The 15,464-nt window shown below is 36.4% G+C and overlaps 1 protein-coding gene across 2 annotated transcripts in view; it reads left to right on the forward strand.

The window, feature by feature from the left end:
• Positions 1–15,464, forward strand: part of MIPEP (mitochondrial intermediate peptidase) — a 73,664-nt gene that overhangs the window by 32,505 nt on the left and 25,695 nt on the right. For both annotated transcript variants that reach the window (XM_064505004.1, XM_026108801.2), the window contains exons 11-15: positions 754–907; positions 1,871–1,948; positions 2,985–3,189; positions 6,820–6,929; positions 13,840–13,914. In XM_064505004.1, the coding sequence (XP_064361074.1) occupies positions 754–907; positions 1,871–1,948; positions 2,985–3,189; positions 6,820–6,929; positions 13,840–13,914 (622 nt within the window). The remainder of the gene's footprint in view (positions 1–753; positions 908–1,870; positions 1,949–2,984; positions 3,190–6,819; positions 6,930–13,839; positions 13,915–15,464) is intronic.

Here is a 15,464-nt window from a genome sequence, read left to right on the forward strand (position 1 = left end):
TAACTGCTTTTTGTTCACTCGTGGGTTTGTGTGTGTGCATGGAGGAATGTGGTGTCTTCCTCCTGACATGCATTATTTGTGCTACAGTGTCTTGAAAACACTTGACTGTTTGATGTTAGGCTCAGGAAGCTTGGCCGCCTTTGAACTATGAGTCACATACTAAAATCTTAGCATGGCTTAAGGCGGTAGGATACTTTGTACGTGGTTCAGAAAGTCCCAGGAGCTTGAGGCATGATCCATGCATTGGAAGTGATAGTGTCTCCCCCGTATTCCTATTGCTCCAGCGAAAGACAAGACTGCTGAGTCAGCAGCTCCCACTGGCTGGTTTCCTCTCCTAACTGGCGACTTGATTTACACTGCAGCCCAAGCCAGCTCCATTTTCTCATCAGTCATGTGGCACAGCCTTGGCATGGGCGTTTGAGGGCCACTGGCCTTCTGTGGGTCTATGCGTTCTCCACATCTCTGAAAATTGTAGTCACCGTCTAGTAGTCTGTTGTCTGAATTTGGCATCAAAGACTGAAAAAGGTAGTTATTATGAAGTGCTGGGCCAAACCTAGTCTGTGACTTAGTTTCACTGTTTAAAAAACAAAGCCAAGCGTGCTCAGTAAGGCTTTGAGAGGCTTTTCAGGGTTTTTTTGCCACATCTTACGACTTGGTAGTGATGAATACAAACAGTCTATAAAGAGGTAGTTTGTGACTATAGTTTATGTAGCAAAACTAACTGATTGGTTTTGCATTCTTTTATTTTCTTAGGTATAACATTGATCCTGGTTTGTATTGTCCCTTCTTCTCTCTTGGGGCATGCATGGAAGGTTTGAACTCTTTGTTCAGTCAGCTCCTAGGAATCTCCCTTTATGCTGAACAAACCCAGAGAGGAGAGGTTTGGTCTGAAGATGTTCGCAAGTTGGTAAGCATTCTTGTTCCCAGCATCTGAAATGACAAAGGGAAGGTTTGACAGGATTGTTTGTTCCTTTAAGAGTTATGAGTCAGATTTGGTTTTTAAATTATTTGGGCACCTATACCTGGGATTTCAAAATGCACGCTAGTTGTCTAATTTTAGTTGATGTTAGGCCTCAAGGGCTTCATACTCTAAGTGCCTTTTATATGCTTGGTATTTAATCGCCTTTAAAATGTCTCTATTTAAAAGGTGCCTGAATCAGAATCAGTTTCCCTTTTCAGAATCAGTTTCTTTTTTCAGAGATTATTGTTGCACCTTTCACACAGCCTTTCTGAATGAGCTCTTTTAGTTTTAACCTGTAGATAGCTATAGATGACTGGAATGTTATAGGTGTGTATTCTAGCAGTGATTTATCTTTTCTTTCTTTTCTCTTCTGTGTGTCATCTTTACCTTAGATTATTTTTTACTTCTTTATTTTTCTGCCCTCTTTTTAGGGGAGGGTAGGAAAAAAAACCCTTGGCAATTATTTACTCATCAGTTCCCAGGTTCATCTGCTGTCTTCCCTCCTTGTATTCTCCACCATCCTCTCCAGTGAAAGCTACTGTTTTTTATATCCTACAGGCCAATTTATAGTTACTGCTTACTTTTCATATTTTTATTTCCATGGTGAATCAACTGTTGTCACTCTTGACTTCTGAGAAGTCATTTAGGGACTACGGACAGTGTTTATTTTAATACTAGTCTGTGACAGTAGTCAGTTTTGTATAAGATGTAGGAATGGCTGCAGTTTCAAGGGCAAGCTCTGAATCTTGTGTATATACTTTTTTCAACTAAAATAAGCAACAGATTTTACATTAGAATCATTCCTGGATTGTTTGTCACATATGTGTTACAAATCTTTGGATTAGAATAATATTTCTTCCATTTACACATCAGTGCTTTTACTGTGAGAAATTATCCTTTTTTTTTCAGGCTGTTGTTCATGAAAATGAAGGTTTGCTAGGGTACATCTATTGTGACTTCTTTCAACGACCTAATAAACCACATCAGGTAACATCTGTGATCTGTTTTCAGCGTGGGTTGTATATAAGTAATGACTGTAGTGTTAGGGCGGTATGCATTCAACGTAAGTTTAGGAGATGTCTGGATATGTCATAAACAAATTTAGACATGGAAAGACTATAACTTCAAACATGGTTTTAAGTACAATGTTTTTGTGAATAGCTTTTGATTTGGAAAGCATCACCTGCTAGGCTGAACTCAAACTGTACTACAAAAATGGTAGGCACTATGAAATTTCATATACCTTTGTTTAGCGAAATGGTGGATTTTTAAACACCTATTTTCTGGCCTGCTCTCTAGGAGTAAAAACAATTTGAAACTTTAATGCCCTCTAACTTAAGATGAAAACTCATCATGACAACTAATTCTTGTTCAAAATTCTACTCAAACCATAGATGGTTCCAACTGTTTAGGCTCACTCATTTGCTCGCTTACTCACTCACTCACTCTCATGCCAGTATATTAACTATATGATGCAATACAACAGACCCTTCACTCTGTAGAAACATCTGCAAATTACCACCTTTTATGAGTTGGTAAGTGGACAAATGTTAAATCTGCGTTACTCCTTCATTTTTGCTAATATTTCACAGTATACTGTGGATGCTTTACAGTATACTTTATAAAGGAAGTTATTGCTGAAGAATGAAGAGAAAACTTTAATATATAAATTATAGAATTGGCTTATCAGTGATGTTCTGTGAGCTAATGATTTTTTTTTAGAAAAATGGAGTTTCAATACTTGTTAAAAAATCTAAACTTAAATTTTGTTTTCTAAAAGAAGCACAGTCTTTTTTGATGGATTAAGATAGCTTTCTTACAAATATGAAGCAAATAATAGAGAGGAAACATTATGAAGATTTGAGTTCAAACTTCTGTTCTGCTATTGAACATTACTGTTAACTGAATTCAACTTGCGTAATTGAGTACCCGTTAAGGTTTAATTTAATACTTTCACCGTTGTTTTAGTGCTGTGGATATAATGACGTTGGTCACCCATATGTTTGCTTTTTATCTTCAAAAGGATTGTCACTTTACAGTTCGTGGAGGCAGGCTAAGGGAAAATGGAGAATACCAGCTCCCTGTAGTAGTTCTTATGCTTAGCCTGCCCCATTCAACAAGGAGTGCACCAACGCTACTAAGTCCTGGCATGATGGAGAATCTCTTCCATGAAATGGGACATGCTATGCATTCTATGTTGGGCCGAACTCGGTACCAACATGTCACTGGTAAGGAATTTAGAATAGTGATTTTTTGTTTTAGTTAAATGTTTAATTTATGGAGGAAGGAAGTACATTAAAAAAGCAAGAAAAAAAGATTAACCAGCCATGATAGAGTCATGCTGATACTCCTACATCTTTACTGAGTTGAAAATTACAGTATTAGATCCCCAAATATTACCTAAAAAGCAAACAAACAACACTTGAATAGTCTTCCTCTCCTGCTAAAAATTTGGCTTTTGTATTTCATCTTTCTGTACAGCTAATCTCTTTTCTAGTCATGTTATCCACTATCTTGCAGGTTTACCTCATGGGCAGTTTATAATAAAGGAATAATGGGAGGACTGAAAATAAATTGAGCGGAGCTTGTGCCCAGTGTAAAAGCACAATGAATCCTGGATTGGAAATGATTTAAGAAATTGAACTAAGGAAAGTTAGTAAATTAATTTTCTGAAAGGGTGCACTCTGGCAATACTGAAACTCTATAAAGCCAGGCCTTTTCTAGCTGATTCTGATTAAAACAAGCTCCATAAATTAGAGACTTATTTCATCTGCAAGTAGGATTAACTGGTGGACTGTCTCATCATAGGTAAATGAACATGAATGAATATGCAATCGGAGCTAAGCAGATGCACAGAAAAGCAATCCTATCATTTTTCCTTTAGTCATTCTTCTCAAGCAGTGGTAATCAATGTGTTGGCTGACGGCTAGCAGGCTGCTGTGACCTTGTTCTGCTTCAGTTGTGACAAATGGGCCAGAGCCATGTTCTGGTTAAAGCTGTCCTCCATGCTACTTTTCTTATCATCAGACAGCCTGGCATGTCTTCTTATATAGGTGTGAGCTGGAAATGAAATGTTTGGAGTAGACATTTATTTACTCATTTGTTAATAAAAAACAAAAACAAAACCAACTCAGATGAAACCGTAGCTCCTTTATCTGAGGGACTGTTTTATGTTACAGCCTTTTTGTACTGCACTAATGGTAATAAGAAGGGTCCATGTTAGAGATACTTGTTACCAACAGATGGATTGCACACAGAAAAACAAAGGAATCTTTCTTAAGTCTTCCACTTAACATTAAATAAACTGAGTAGTTTATAAATATGTTACTACTGGATGTTGTTAAAACAAATAAATACTGTATAGGCTCTTTCAATTTGAGCTCTGAGTACTCCTTGAACCAGTTAAGTGCTCTCCCCTGCCCCTTTCTCACACATGGCCTCGCTCCTCTTGATCTCCAGGGCATTCTTGGTACTTATATCCCCAAAGTAACTGCTTTAGTGGGGGTTCTGCTGATGTGGTGAGAGTATCATATGTGTATGCATGCCAGAAAGTCTTGAAGGGGCAGGAAATTGCTGATTTTGAGGCTCAGACATTCCAGGAGCCCTTGTGTATGGTTTCAGAGTTGCCTTAGCTGCAGGCAGTCTTGCTTCCTAGGGGATTTCAGCCCTGATCTAGTGTTGCAAAAGTATCAGAGGCCAGTCATGTGTTTCTCCAGAGAACTTTTTTTTTACGGTTTGGAATGTGTGATAATCAAATGGCTCATCCCAGACATGTCTGCTAGGGGCCATCTGCTCTCCTTAGGCACTGGAATAGCAAAGTGTGGAAATCAGATGATTACAGGCTATTGTGAGAACAAAAAATGTTAAACTCCAGTTGAGATGAACTGAGTATTTGACAACCTCCTTACTCTCCTGCCCCCCCCCCCCTTTTTTGATTAAATCCAAGAATATTCAGGAACCTATTCTGCCACCAGTATGCCCCAGACTTGGAGAATACTGGACGTAGGAAATTTATGACTTAAGATGTGTGTCTTTTTCTGCTAATCCTTCATTTTATTATACAAATTTATTGTTTGTTTACTGAAAACGTGTGAAAAAAGATTCTTATTTTTTAGCCTGGCTTGTATTCCATTTTAATTTACAGTATCATAGAGAATAACTACATTTGTTTTGCAGGAGGAATAACTTATCCCAGATAACTGTCTGACCTTTTACCTTTCTGACTTAAAGACAAAGTAGTTTTCAAAAGTCTCTCTAATGGTTAGTAAAAGAATTCTATCACTTTATCAAGGAGGACTGGGAAAGCATACAAAGCATGTAGTAGCGCTGCAGGCATGCCTCTTGGGACCAGCCTTGTTTTAGGCTTTCCATTAATGTTTTTCAAACAAAGGAGAAGAATGTAGTAATGAAATGTAATGGCATAAAAGAAGGATTGGGATATTGTACAGAAAGAACTGGATGGCTGAATACTGTAATGTTAGAAATAAAATGCAATTCAGAACTGCATAGTGCAGATGATGCATTCAAGGAATACAAAGAGAATTTGTGCTTTCAAATGGAGCTTATTTAACAGTGGTGGAAGAACAGAAAAACAGTTTTATGTGTTAATGCAGGGTTATGAAAAGCTAATGTGTGGTGACTGTGAAAGGAGGGAAATGTGATCTGAGACTGTATCAGAGGTGTTTCTATTAGAAATAGTAAGCGTTAGTATAGTTAAGAAAGTTACTGGTGAAACCTCATATAGCATGCGGTGCTTTGTTCTGTATCTCTGGTCTCAAGGTGAATTCAAACTTAAGCAGGTGCAGAGAAGACGTATAGGACAATGGACAGGCTTTTGGACTTTAATTATTTTGCCTTAGGAAAATGATGTCTGAGAGAGAATGTAATTTCTCTTAATTTAGGAGATAAATAACTGTGGGAAATGGTGTTTACACTGAAGAGCAGTATTGATCTGAAAATTTGATTACAGATAGATTATGAATTCAGATTAAAAATTAAAGAACGATTTTTAAATTCAAAGGAGTGATTTTCACAAATAGGCTCCAAGAAGGAATAGTAGAAAGAAAAAACATAATTACATTTCAGACAGGTTTTGAATGTTGAAGGTCGTCTCTAGTAGACAGGAATAGAGGTGATGACCCAATGGATCTCTGTTATTAAAACAACAGCTTTGTACATTCCTAACTTTTATATAGAAATTAGAAATGCACTTTTGGTTTGGTAATGGGTTACATAATGAAAGCTACTAAGACATTTAAGGTGCTGATAAAGAACAGAATAAAGAAGGTTTTTGTGAAAGTGCTTTTTGAAAATACTGACTGCAAAACAGTACTTCATTGCACTTAGAATGTGTCTTGAATCTACAAGAGTTTTCTTTGGATGATTGACTTTGTATTATAAAGTGCGGTTAATGTGAAGCATAAGTAAGCTCAGCAAACAGATGGAAGGTAAAATTGTAACTGTGAATGGGATTAAGGCAGAGTTTTATTTACATTGTAGTTCGATTTAGGTTTAGGACAGCTAAATAGATTTGGTGTTTCATGTAGGGCCAGTTTGGCTACAGTCTGGTTTAGTTTAGAAAAGGGTGTGATCCAGAGCTTTATAAGGTGCCTCACCCAGCTGTTCAAATATTTTGTTTTACTTTGTGATTTATAATAAAATGTGTAGGATTATAATGAAGCTTTTCTGGCAATATGTACAATAATGCTATGGAAATAAAATATTGACATAATAAATGAAAGAACATTACAGTTCACCAAAAGTCCAAACTGAAAGCTGCAAAACCTTTTGGGAAGAGTTAACTCTTTGTGTTTATGGAAATGACTATATGTTAATATGTTCAATTATTCTACCTCTAGGAACCAGATGTCCTACTGATTTTGCTGAAGTTCCCTCAATTCTGATGGAATACTTTGCAAATGACTATCGAGTCGTTAACCAGTTTGCAAGGCATTATAAAACTGGACAGGTGGGGAATATTAATAAGTAAAATATTCAAAATAGGGTTAAAGGTATTCAAGAAAAAGTCAAATTTTCATGTGTTGTTTGTTAGTAATGCTTAAAGTAGAAGTAAACTGTGGATATAAATTATTTTAATTATTCAGAAAAAATGTTACTGCTCTTGTTGCAGAAAAGATAAATGTAATCTGTAAAAGAATACCAGCTCCTTAAATACCAAGTTCTAAGTTTCAACATTTTTTTTCTTGGTCAACCAAAATTTAGTCTAGTAGGTGAACACCTGTTCTGTAAATCATGTCATGTGGAATGTTTAGTTTAATTGCAGGTAAGTGCTGACAAAGATAGTAATTCAGTATCAAACTGTGTAAAGTCTGCCTTAAAATAAAGCTCAGGTACCAAATCACGGATGATACGTAGATGATCTGCAGTGTTAAAAAAACATTCTTAGCACAATGTAGGATAGTGTTTGAAATATTTTGTGATAAAATTGTACTTCTTTATTTAGGATATTTGGTAGTTAGATCCTGGCAATCATTAATCTCAATATTAACACAATGATTCTTTTTTTATGTATTTTATGCCAGTCTAATGCAAGGATCTTATTTCTCCCAGAAATTTAGAAAACAGTGCTCTCTGAAACAAGATGGTTTTCAGTGGCTGCTAATTATTTATGCATGACAGCATAGCATGCTTTATGTTTGTACAACCATTTCAAAAATACAAACCAGTAAACAGTAACCACAGATCTTTTTCAAATGCTTTTGATTGAGGCAAATTTCAGAGTACTCAGATGTTGCAGTGACTGAAGAATAGACTACAGATCAATGTGAAAATAAGAAAGCTTTTAAAAATGCGTAATGCTACACTTTCTGTAAGCCTTTTATCCAGTACTAAACAGTCAGCATATTTCAGTATTATGCAAGTGGAATTATGTTTGTCTCTGCTGTAACTGTTCAGTTAGAAAAATAGTTTATATAACTTCTATTTTGATAGATATTATCGGAGAAATTTGCTCCACAGATCTGCTTTCTTACAGAGCAGTCAATCCTGCAGAGCACTAGGAAAGTCTGCTTGAAAACTGAGAGTTACAAATACTCAGTTCAGGAGTGTTCATCGTTTGTATGTTTGAATCCACATATTAAAATATTACTTTCTAGTGTTTTCTATAAAGTTCATACAGTGTTTAAACATTGTGCAGTTAATCTGCTTGCATATGAATTCAGAGAATGAGCTTGAATAAAACATCTGAAAGAGATTTGTGGAACATTATTTATGGCTTTGTGTCTTCAAAGTGGCTTAACAAATCTAAACCATGTTTTGTTGCAGAGCAAAAGCTAAGAACCAGGCACTGTGTCCCATTTGGCACTTCCAGAAATTTTCTTCTGCTTATTGGTGCTGAAATCTTGCCCTTTCAGAGAGCAATTGAATGAGCTTTAATGTTGAAATTCAATCTTGAAGGGGGACAAGAATGGATTATGCTGGAAGATTAGGAAAAGAGCCTGAAACTACTGTGTGGCTCTTGAGGGTTTTAGACTGTTTCCTTTTAATTCCTTTTTTTTTCCTGAATTTAGAATGTATTTTTAAACCATTATCTAACATATAAATCTGCTTTTGCTTATGTTGATTGATCTAAGCCAGTTTTAAGAAGTTGATACCAGACTTTTATATCTGTGATCTAAATACAAGTAGATTGAAGTCATCTTTTCTGTTCATGAAATTGTTATTGTTACAGCAATTACTTATATTGGTTGTATATAGGTTGCAAAGTACTTGGAATAGTAAATCCATACTTTCTGACCTTTAAGACTTCACAAAAATCCTTTTGGGGCCTGTGTTTTCTATTTGTTCCCTGAATCATTTTTTTGCATGCATATAGAAAGTTTAATCAACATTTTCTTCTCCAGTTTTTGAGCTATTTGAAAGAAAGATGAGTCTACTTTACCCCCTTTTAAAGCAGGAGTAAGGAGGCCAGGTGAAAAACAGTTAAAATGTGAAATTTGGAAAGACATTTCATCCAAATTTTGTTCCATATGAGAACTTCTGTCAAGTTGCCTCTTATGAATAAAGAGACATTGAGCTTTTCTGTGCAAGAATAATCGTTCCTGCAATAACCATACCAACAGAGTTCTGCTAGAGGTAGACAGAAAGAAGGGGGGCTTTACTGACCTAACTTCTTGTTGAGGAGGCAGTACAGGTAATTTGAAAAAGTATTCTTCTGACATTGCTGCATCTGTGCTATAGTTTTTGCATGGAAGTGTTGAATTAGGTGGTGTGCTTTTACCACTCTTGCTAAACATAGTTATGTCAGTAAAACTTTGTAGTGTAGTCTCAGCTGCTGATTGCTTTTGCTATAAAAGTCAATTGTAGAAGGACCGGTCCTGAGCTGCAGTCCTCACTGAGGAGCAGCGCTTTTGTTTATGAGAAGAGGAGGGGGAAAGGGGTGTTGCTTTGACTGTTGAAACATATGAACTGTTGAAAACTGTTTGTTGAGTAACATTGCAAGAAAAAAAAAGATTCTGTGGGCAAGTTTTCCAAGATGGGGATGTATTATCCATATAGATGTGGATGATAAGAATCTGCTCCAATAATGTTGAAGCTGATAGAAAGCCTGTCTCTGCTTTCTGTGCGTTTTGGACTGTTTTGCTGTGAGTACTGAGATGCTCAAGAGCTTTTGAGCTTGTCTGGCAAAAGGAACAGGTCTGGTGAATTTAGTTCAGAAAGCTGGTCAGCACAAAAATATTTTGTTCCAGGAAAGTAGCAGACCTATTTTTCCTTTCATCTGAACCCAAAGCAAAAAATCCCTGAGATTATTCAGAAAAAGAATAGAGAGGACTGTGTTAATTAGTTACTCAAGTTGAATTACTCAGGTAAGCTCATGAAGTCGAGACGTACCAAAATGAGCTTGTAGCAATGTTCAGTAGACAGTCTGGTGAATGCGTACCATTCCGTCACTGTGTTTGTTTGTTTAGTTTTGTTTGTTAAATGCATGGGTATGTGGTGGGTCTGTTGAGTTAATTTTAAGCTTGAGTGTCTTTTGAGGGCTCTCTTGAACAAAGGCCAGTATTTCAGCTGTTCAGATTTGAACTTACTTCATTTTTCACAGAGATGGAATTACAAAGGCAGTATTGTATTATCGTGATTTTAAGAATAAACCCACAGATAGTAAACAGTCTTAACATGTCCCTGTTACTGCGTAGCAGTAAAGAGTTAAGCATGCCTTGGGAATCAGGAACACAGGGAATTTCGTTCTTTTAGCCACCATGGCAAACATGCTGAAAAATTCATGCCAAGATCTTAAAGTTACTTAACATAAAAGGAAGGAAAAGAAGAACCCAAACTAAAGCATGCAATGTTTAAATTTAAAAAATGGAATGGTTATTGAATTAAAATCATTTTAGCCAAAGCGCCGTAAAGTCTTTCTTTTGGAAAGAAGATGACAGTTCGACTCCGGTTTTATCAAATAGCTCATCTTTCAGGATAAAAAAGAATCCTATTGCTGCATTTTTTTCTCCATTCAGCTACTTACTAAGGACCTATATGAGATCCTAACAGAGTACAAGAAATAGTTTCTATTACCTAAAACAGTACATCTTCCTCAATACATTCAAGACCTTAGTTTGTCCATATGTCTGACATGCACAGACACAAGCTTTGGAGTGGAGTGGTGGTCTTTGAAAAGATCCTCTGCAGTCTAATTTTTGTTCCCTGAAGTCTTAAGTTTTAAAATCCCAAAGGTGCTCTGGGAAGAATAAGTGATCTCCCCTTTATTATTCTTTCAACTTAATCTAATTTTTGCCATTGTTTTTCTGGTGTTAAATTCTGCTTGGCTTGTGAGTTACGATCACAACATAATCTGTGATCCAGATCATTAACCCTGTCTGAGTTATACAAATGCAACATTTACATCTTCCTCCTGTGCTTTTTTGTCAATAGATACTGTCATAAGAGTGATTTCCTGTTACTTTTCATCTGCTCAAACAATAGGGTTTGATCTTCAAGGTAACTACAATTAAACTGGCACAACTGTGAATGCAGGGAATGCAGCAGTAGCAATTTACTATTGCTACTTTTGGTTTGGCATTTATGTGGGAAGCTTGTCTGATTAATGAGTGTGTCCTCTGCTGTGAGTTGCTTGTGCTGCTACTACACCTCATATGGAGAACAGAGGCAGAGCAGATCTACATTGATTGTTTGATATTCGTAGGGCTGCAAAAAAAGATAAGAATTTTCTTCGAGGCTCTTGGTATTTACATTTTACTTGGTCTCTAGAAAGTGATACTAGGCCATCTCCTGTGCAAAGAGAACTGGGCAACTTTGAACATTCTCTTTGGTTCTTACACCAGAATCATGATAGATGATAGCAGATAGATGCTGATAGGAGAAGGTAAAGAGGAGATGGGTGAATGCAGAGGCTGCCTTTTCAGTAGTCTTCCCCAGCTATGTGCAGTACAGCCAAAAGAAGGCAACAGTATAAACGTTTTCTTGGGAGGAGGGTCTGTAAGGAATGGTTAGCTCTGAACTGAGACTTAGACCTGCTTCAGGAGTTTCTTGAGCAGGGCTGGGTGTCACCGACTCCCTTGGGCGGGTGTGCAGTGTCCGTCCTCATCGCAGAACCTTTCTGCTCTGTGTGCCCGGGAACTGGGAACTTGGATTTCCCAAATCAGTGAGGATATGTGGCATTGTCATTTACCAAAATGCCAATTAGCAAAGTCTCGAGTGGTTTTTTTTCTGTTTATTTGGTGTACCAACTAAAAGCCTGTGCACTTAACTACTCTTGCTGTTAATTAATACAGCTGAAATATAAAATTGAAAATCCATTATGCTGAAAGAACTGGTTTGACCTTAATGATAGAAGTGCTCTTGACTTTAGCGCTATTAAATTATAACTGCATAAAATAAACACATTTGCTGTTGCCAAGCTTTTGGATGTTCAGCTCTTTTAACACTGAAAAGTTACAATTTAAGACTTCTCATCCAGTTTCCAAAATACGAGCACCCCTGAAAGAAGTCAGTTTTGCCTTATTCCATAATGCACTACTTCGCTAGGAAATGAAAGCTTCCAAAAAACTGTCAACATTTTCTGAAAGGTTCAGTGCTTATAACAAAGTATGTTTAAAATTTTATAGCTTTTGTTACACAAAAAAGGGGCTTTCCTGTGACAGCTAAAACTGTGTTATTGCAAACCCACATGCACTTTAGTTCCAGAATGAAAAGTAATTGAAGTACATGCTTCGTATGGCATATGTAAGGGGATAAGACACAACATGTTCACAGAACCAGGAGAAGAGCTACCCAGCCAAAATACTTTTTACCATTTGCAAATCTTGCTATCTTACTGTTTGCCTTAACAACCTTTCTACATAATTGTGTACAGTTTTAAATACTGCTAAATCCAGTATGGAACCTCAAGGTAGTCAGGTGGTAACATCTTTATTACAGTGGATAATTGCCCATTTACTCCTCCTCTAGTGGTCCAAAATTATCATGTAATTTGAAATAGGATTTTTGTATGTGGAAAGGATAAATACTGACATGACAAGGATACGCTGTAGGACAGACTTTATGTTCATTGGTTCATTTTTCTGTGTCGAAATTTAACAACTGTGCACATCTCTGACAGGCAAAATATTGGGTGTTGTTCTATCCTATTCTCGACCCAGCTAATGTTTATCTTGGAAAAGAGGTAACAAGCCTAGGCAAGCTACTACATAAAACGGCTGTGCAACTTGAGAGTTTTTCCTTATCTGCTTTAACTTCCAGATTCCAGAGAATTAATTGATAACATTTTCCTCACTTACATACAACTTTTGCCGTTAGGTTTTTATTCCGTGAACATCAGATGGTTTGTCTTAAAGTCGTATCAGTTGCACAGAATATAAACATATGGCTCTGCCATCAGAATCTGTAAACTTTGTATTATTTCTTAAACACTTCAACACACTGTAAAAGTGTAGGTATGCTTTTAGAGTTCTGTGTAATACCAAACATCTGTATTACATTGAGTAACCTGCAATATCTTTTTTAATATTTCAGTAAGAACCCATTTTTTTAACCAAACTTAATATGCTGGGTTAATAAAACTGCTGGCAAAAAGGAATATGCTTACTAGGAAAAACATTTATTGAAAGGCTTCAGGAAGCACTAGCAAGAAATGTAAGGTCAAGCATCATATACAGGTTTTCTTAAAAATCTGGCATTAAACAATCTTTGGATGTATTTCTAGAGATCTGGATAGAAAGTCAAAAGGCATTTGCTTAATGACTGGAAAAGTGTCTCTCATTTTCAGCCTGCGGTGGCATGGGTAATTGGAATATGGAAAAAGTGGAATAAATTCAACTTCGTTAGAAATTTCAGAAGGTAGATATTTTCTATTAGGTATCCACATTTTTTTGTGGATAAAGATATGAGGCCTGATTCTGTCCCAGCTGAAGTTACAAAAACCCTGCTTGCCTCAGTGGGAGGTGTATGGGGATCCATGTAAGTCTTAATAAACTATGCTGAAGGACCAACAGGGGAATTTACTGTAGGATCTGCTATTGAGGATTAGATGGGATGACCTGCGAAAACTTTGACAGCCCCATTTGTTGTTCTTTATCTCTAAAAATAGTCATAATAGTTTTAACAAGCATACAAGGAAACAGAAGATCATTTTGTAAAAAAACAAACACTGAGATGCAATGATATCTTGATTGCTATGTAAATTATTGCCAATATCTTAATTTCCCCTTTAATGCTTTGTGCGGAAAATGAGATTTACTTCCTCCTTGTTAATTCCTCAGGGCAAAGCACTTAAAAGTCAAAGATGTTTTAACTACCACCATGTGTCTTTTCTGTGTGTCTTAAGCCTTCCTTAGTGGTAAGCATACTATTTACAAACTTTACAACTATATTAAATATGTTTTGACTTTTTTTTATTCAAGCCACTACCAAAAAGCATGGTGTCAAGACTGTGTGAGTCCAAAAAAGTGTGCGCTGCAGCTGATATGCAACTCCAGGTATGGTCTTTGCATTCTAGTCTCTAGTCCATATGCAAAACTTGCAGAAAATATTTTGATTTCTTAAAATTTTCAGAAATTTTTATTTTAATTTAAACACGTATTGTCTAAATACATGCAAATTATGGAAAGTGAATTCTTTATGACATTCATTTTCATGTGTATTTTGCTTAACATACTCTGCTGTTTGAGGCTAAATGCCTAAATGTATAGGAAAATACCTATTCATACTGATTCAGACTTCTCTCTCACAGTGTTACGAGCAGTAAAACCTCTGTTTTCTATGGAGAACTGTGATTGATCAGTCATTTCCATAAATAAACTACTAATTTTGCTTCAAAGGAAGTAAAGGAAATTCTGGTGCTATATAAAATGGGGATTTAATTTATTTCAGCCCCACTACGGGAATTCTCAGATGTGAACAGTAACATTAGCATTCAGTCATTTTTTTTACAATGGGAGTTTGTCTGTGTTTAGCATGCTACAAGCTTCTGCTTTGTGGTTTTTGTGATTTCTCTTTCTTCTTTATCTTCCCTTAAGCCAGAAGCGTTTAATTTTTCTTACTACAGTTGGCATAGTGTTTAGATGAGATAACTCTATTACCTCTGTAAAAGGTAGTCATTATTTTTGAGATGTGGAAAAGACAATTTTAACGATGAAGTCTGTAATTCCCTTCTTCGAAAGGTGCCTCAATGATTGTAACCCTGTCTACAAACATGGGTTGCACTGGTTCACTGAAGTTGGTTTAAAAAACAACTTAGTTAAATATATGCAGTTTGCTGTGTGTAAATGTATACGTCAGTTACACTAATTAAAACCAGGCTTACACTGTTTTGAGTGTGTGTGTGGATTTTTCATTGATTTAGCTTAATGGATTTTAAAATTATGCTTTCAGTGCAATGCTTGTTGTCATTGACTAGTGTTGATTGTGCAAGCAGTGTGAACAAGAAGGTGCTACATGTGGTTATACCTCTGTGACATGAAAATGATTGAATCCTCTTTGCAAGTCTGATTTTGAAATGGACGTTTCTGCATCTGAAAGTTTATCATGTAGACATAGATGAAAATCTCTATCATCCAAAAAGGATGTGGGCAAGAATATGATTAATTTATGAACAAGTTTTGGGGGAAAAAACAGTTACAGATCAAAATAAAATTTTATAGTAAGAATGCTTAGCTGTGGATGTCTGTTCAGGAGGACCACCAATTTAGAATAATTTGCCAATGTAAAGATTAGTAACTGCTGTGCTGATGATCCAGTGCTTTCACATGCACCAATTCATTTATTCTATGTTTGTATAGATCTCACAGATTTAGCATTTAGTAAATATTTAGCATTTAGTAAATATTTGCTGCATACCTGTCACAGTCTGAGAACCCATTGTCAGTGTGGAGACTACATGGGCTTAGATACCAAAAACACTTTTAGTCACAAATAATATATCTCTCTCTGTAGAGAATATAGTGACACCTCTTCCCTGGCCTGCGATGGGAGAGACAGCGCAGTCCAGAAGGAAGTCAGGGGGTTGGCGTGGCAGTCTCATGTGCCG

Source organism: Dromaius novaehollandiae, chromosome 1 (genome assembly GCF_036370855.1).
Source record: "Dromaius novaehollandiae isolate bDroNov1 chromosome 1, bDroNov1.hap1, whole genome shotgun sequence".
In the NCBI taxonomy this organism is placed as follows: Eukaryota; Metazoa; Chordata; class Aves; order Casuariiformes; family Dromaiidae; genus Dromaius; species Dromaius novaehollandiae.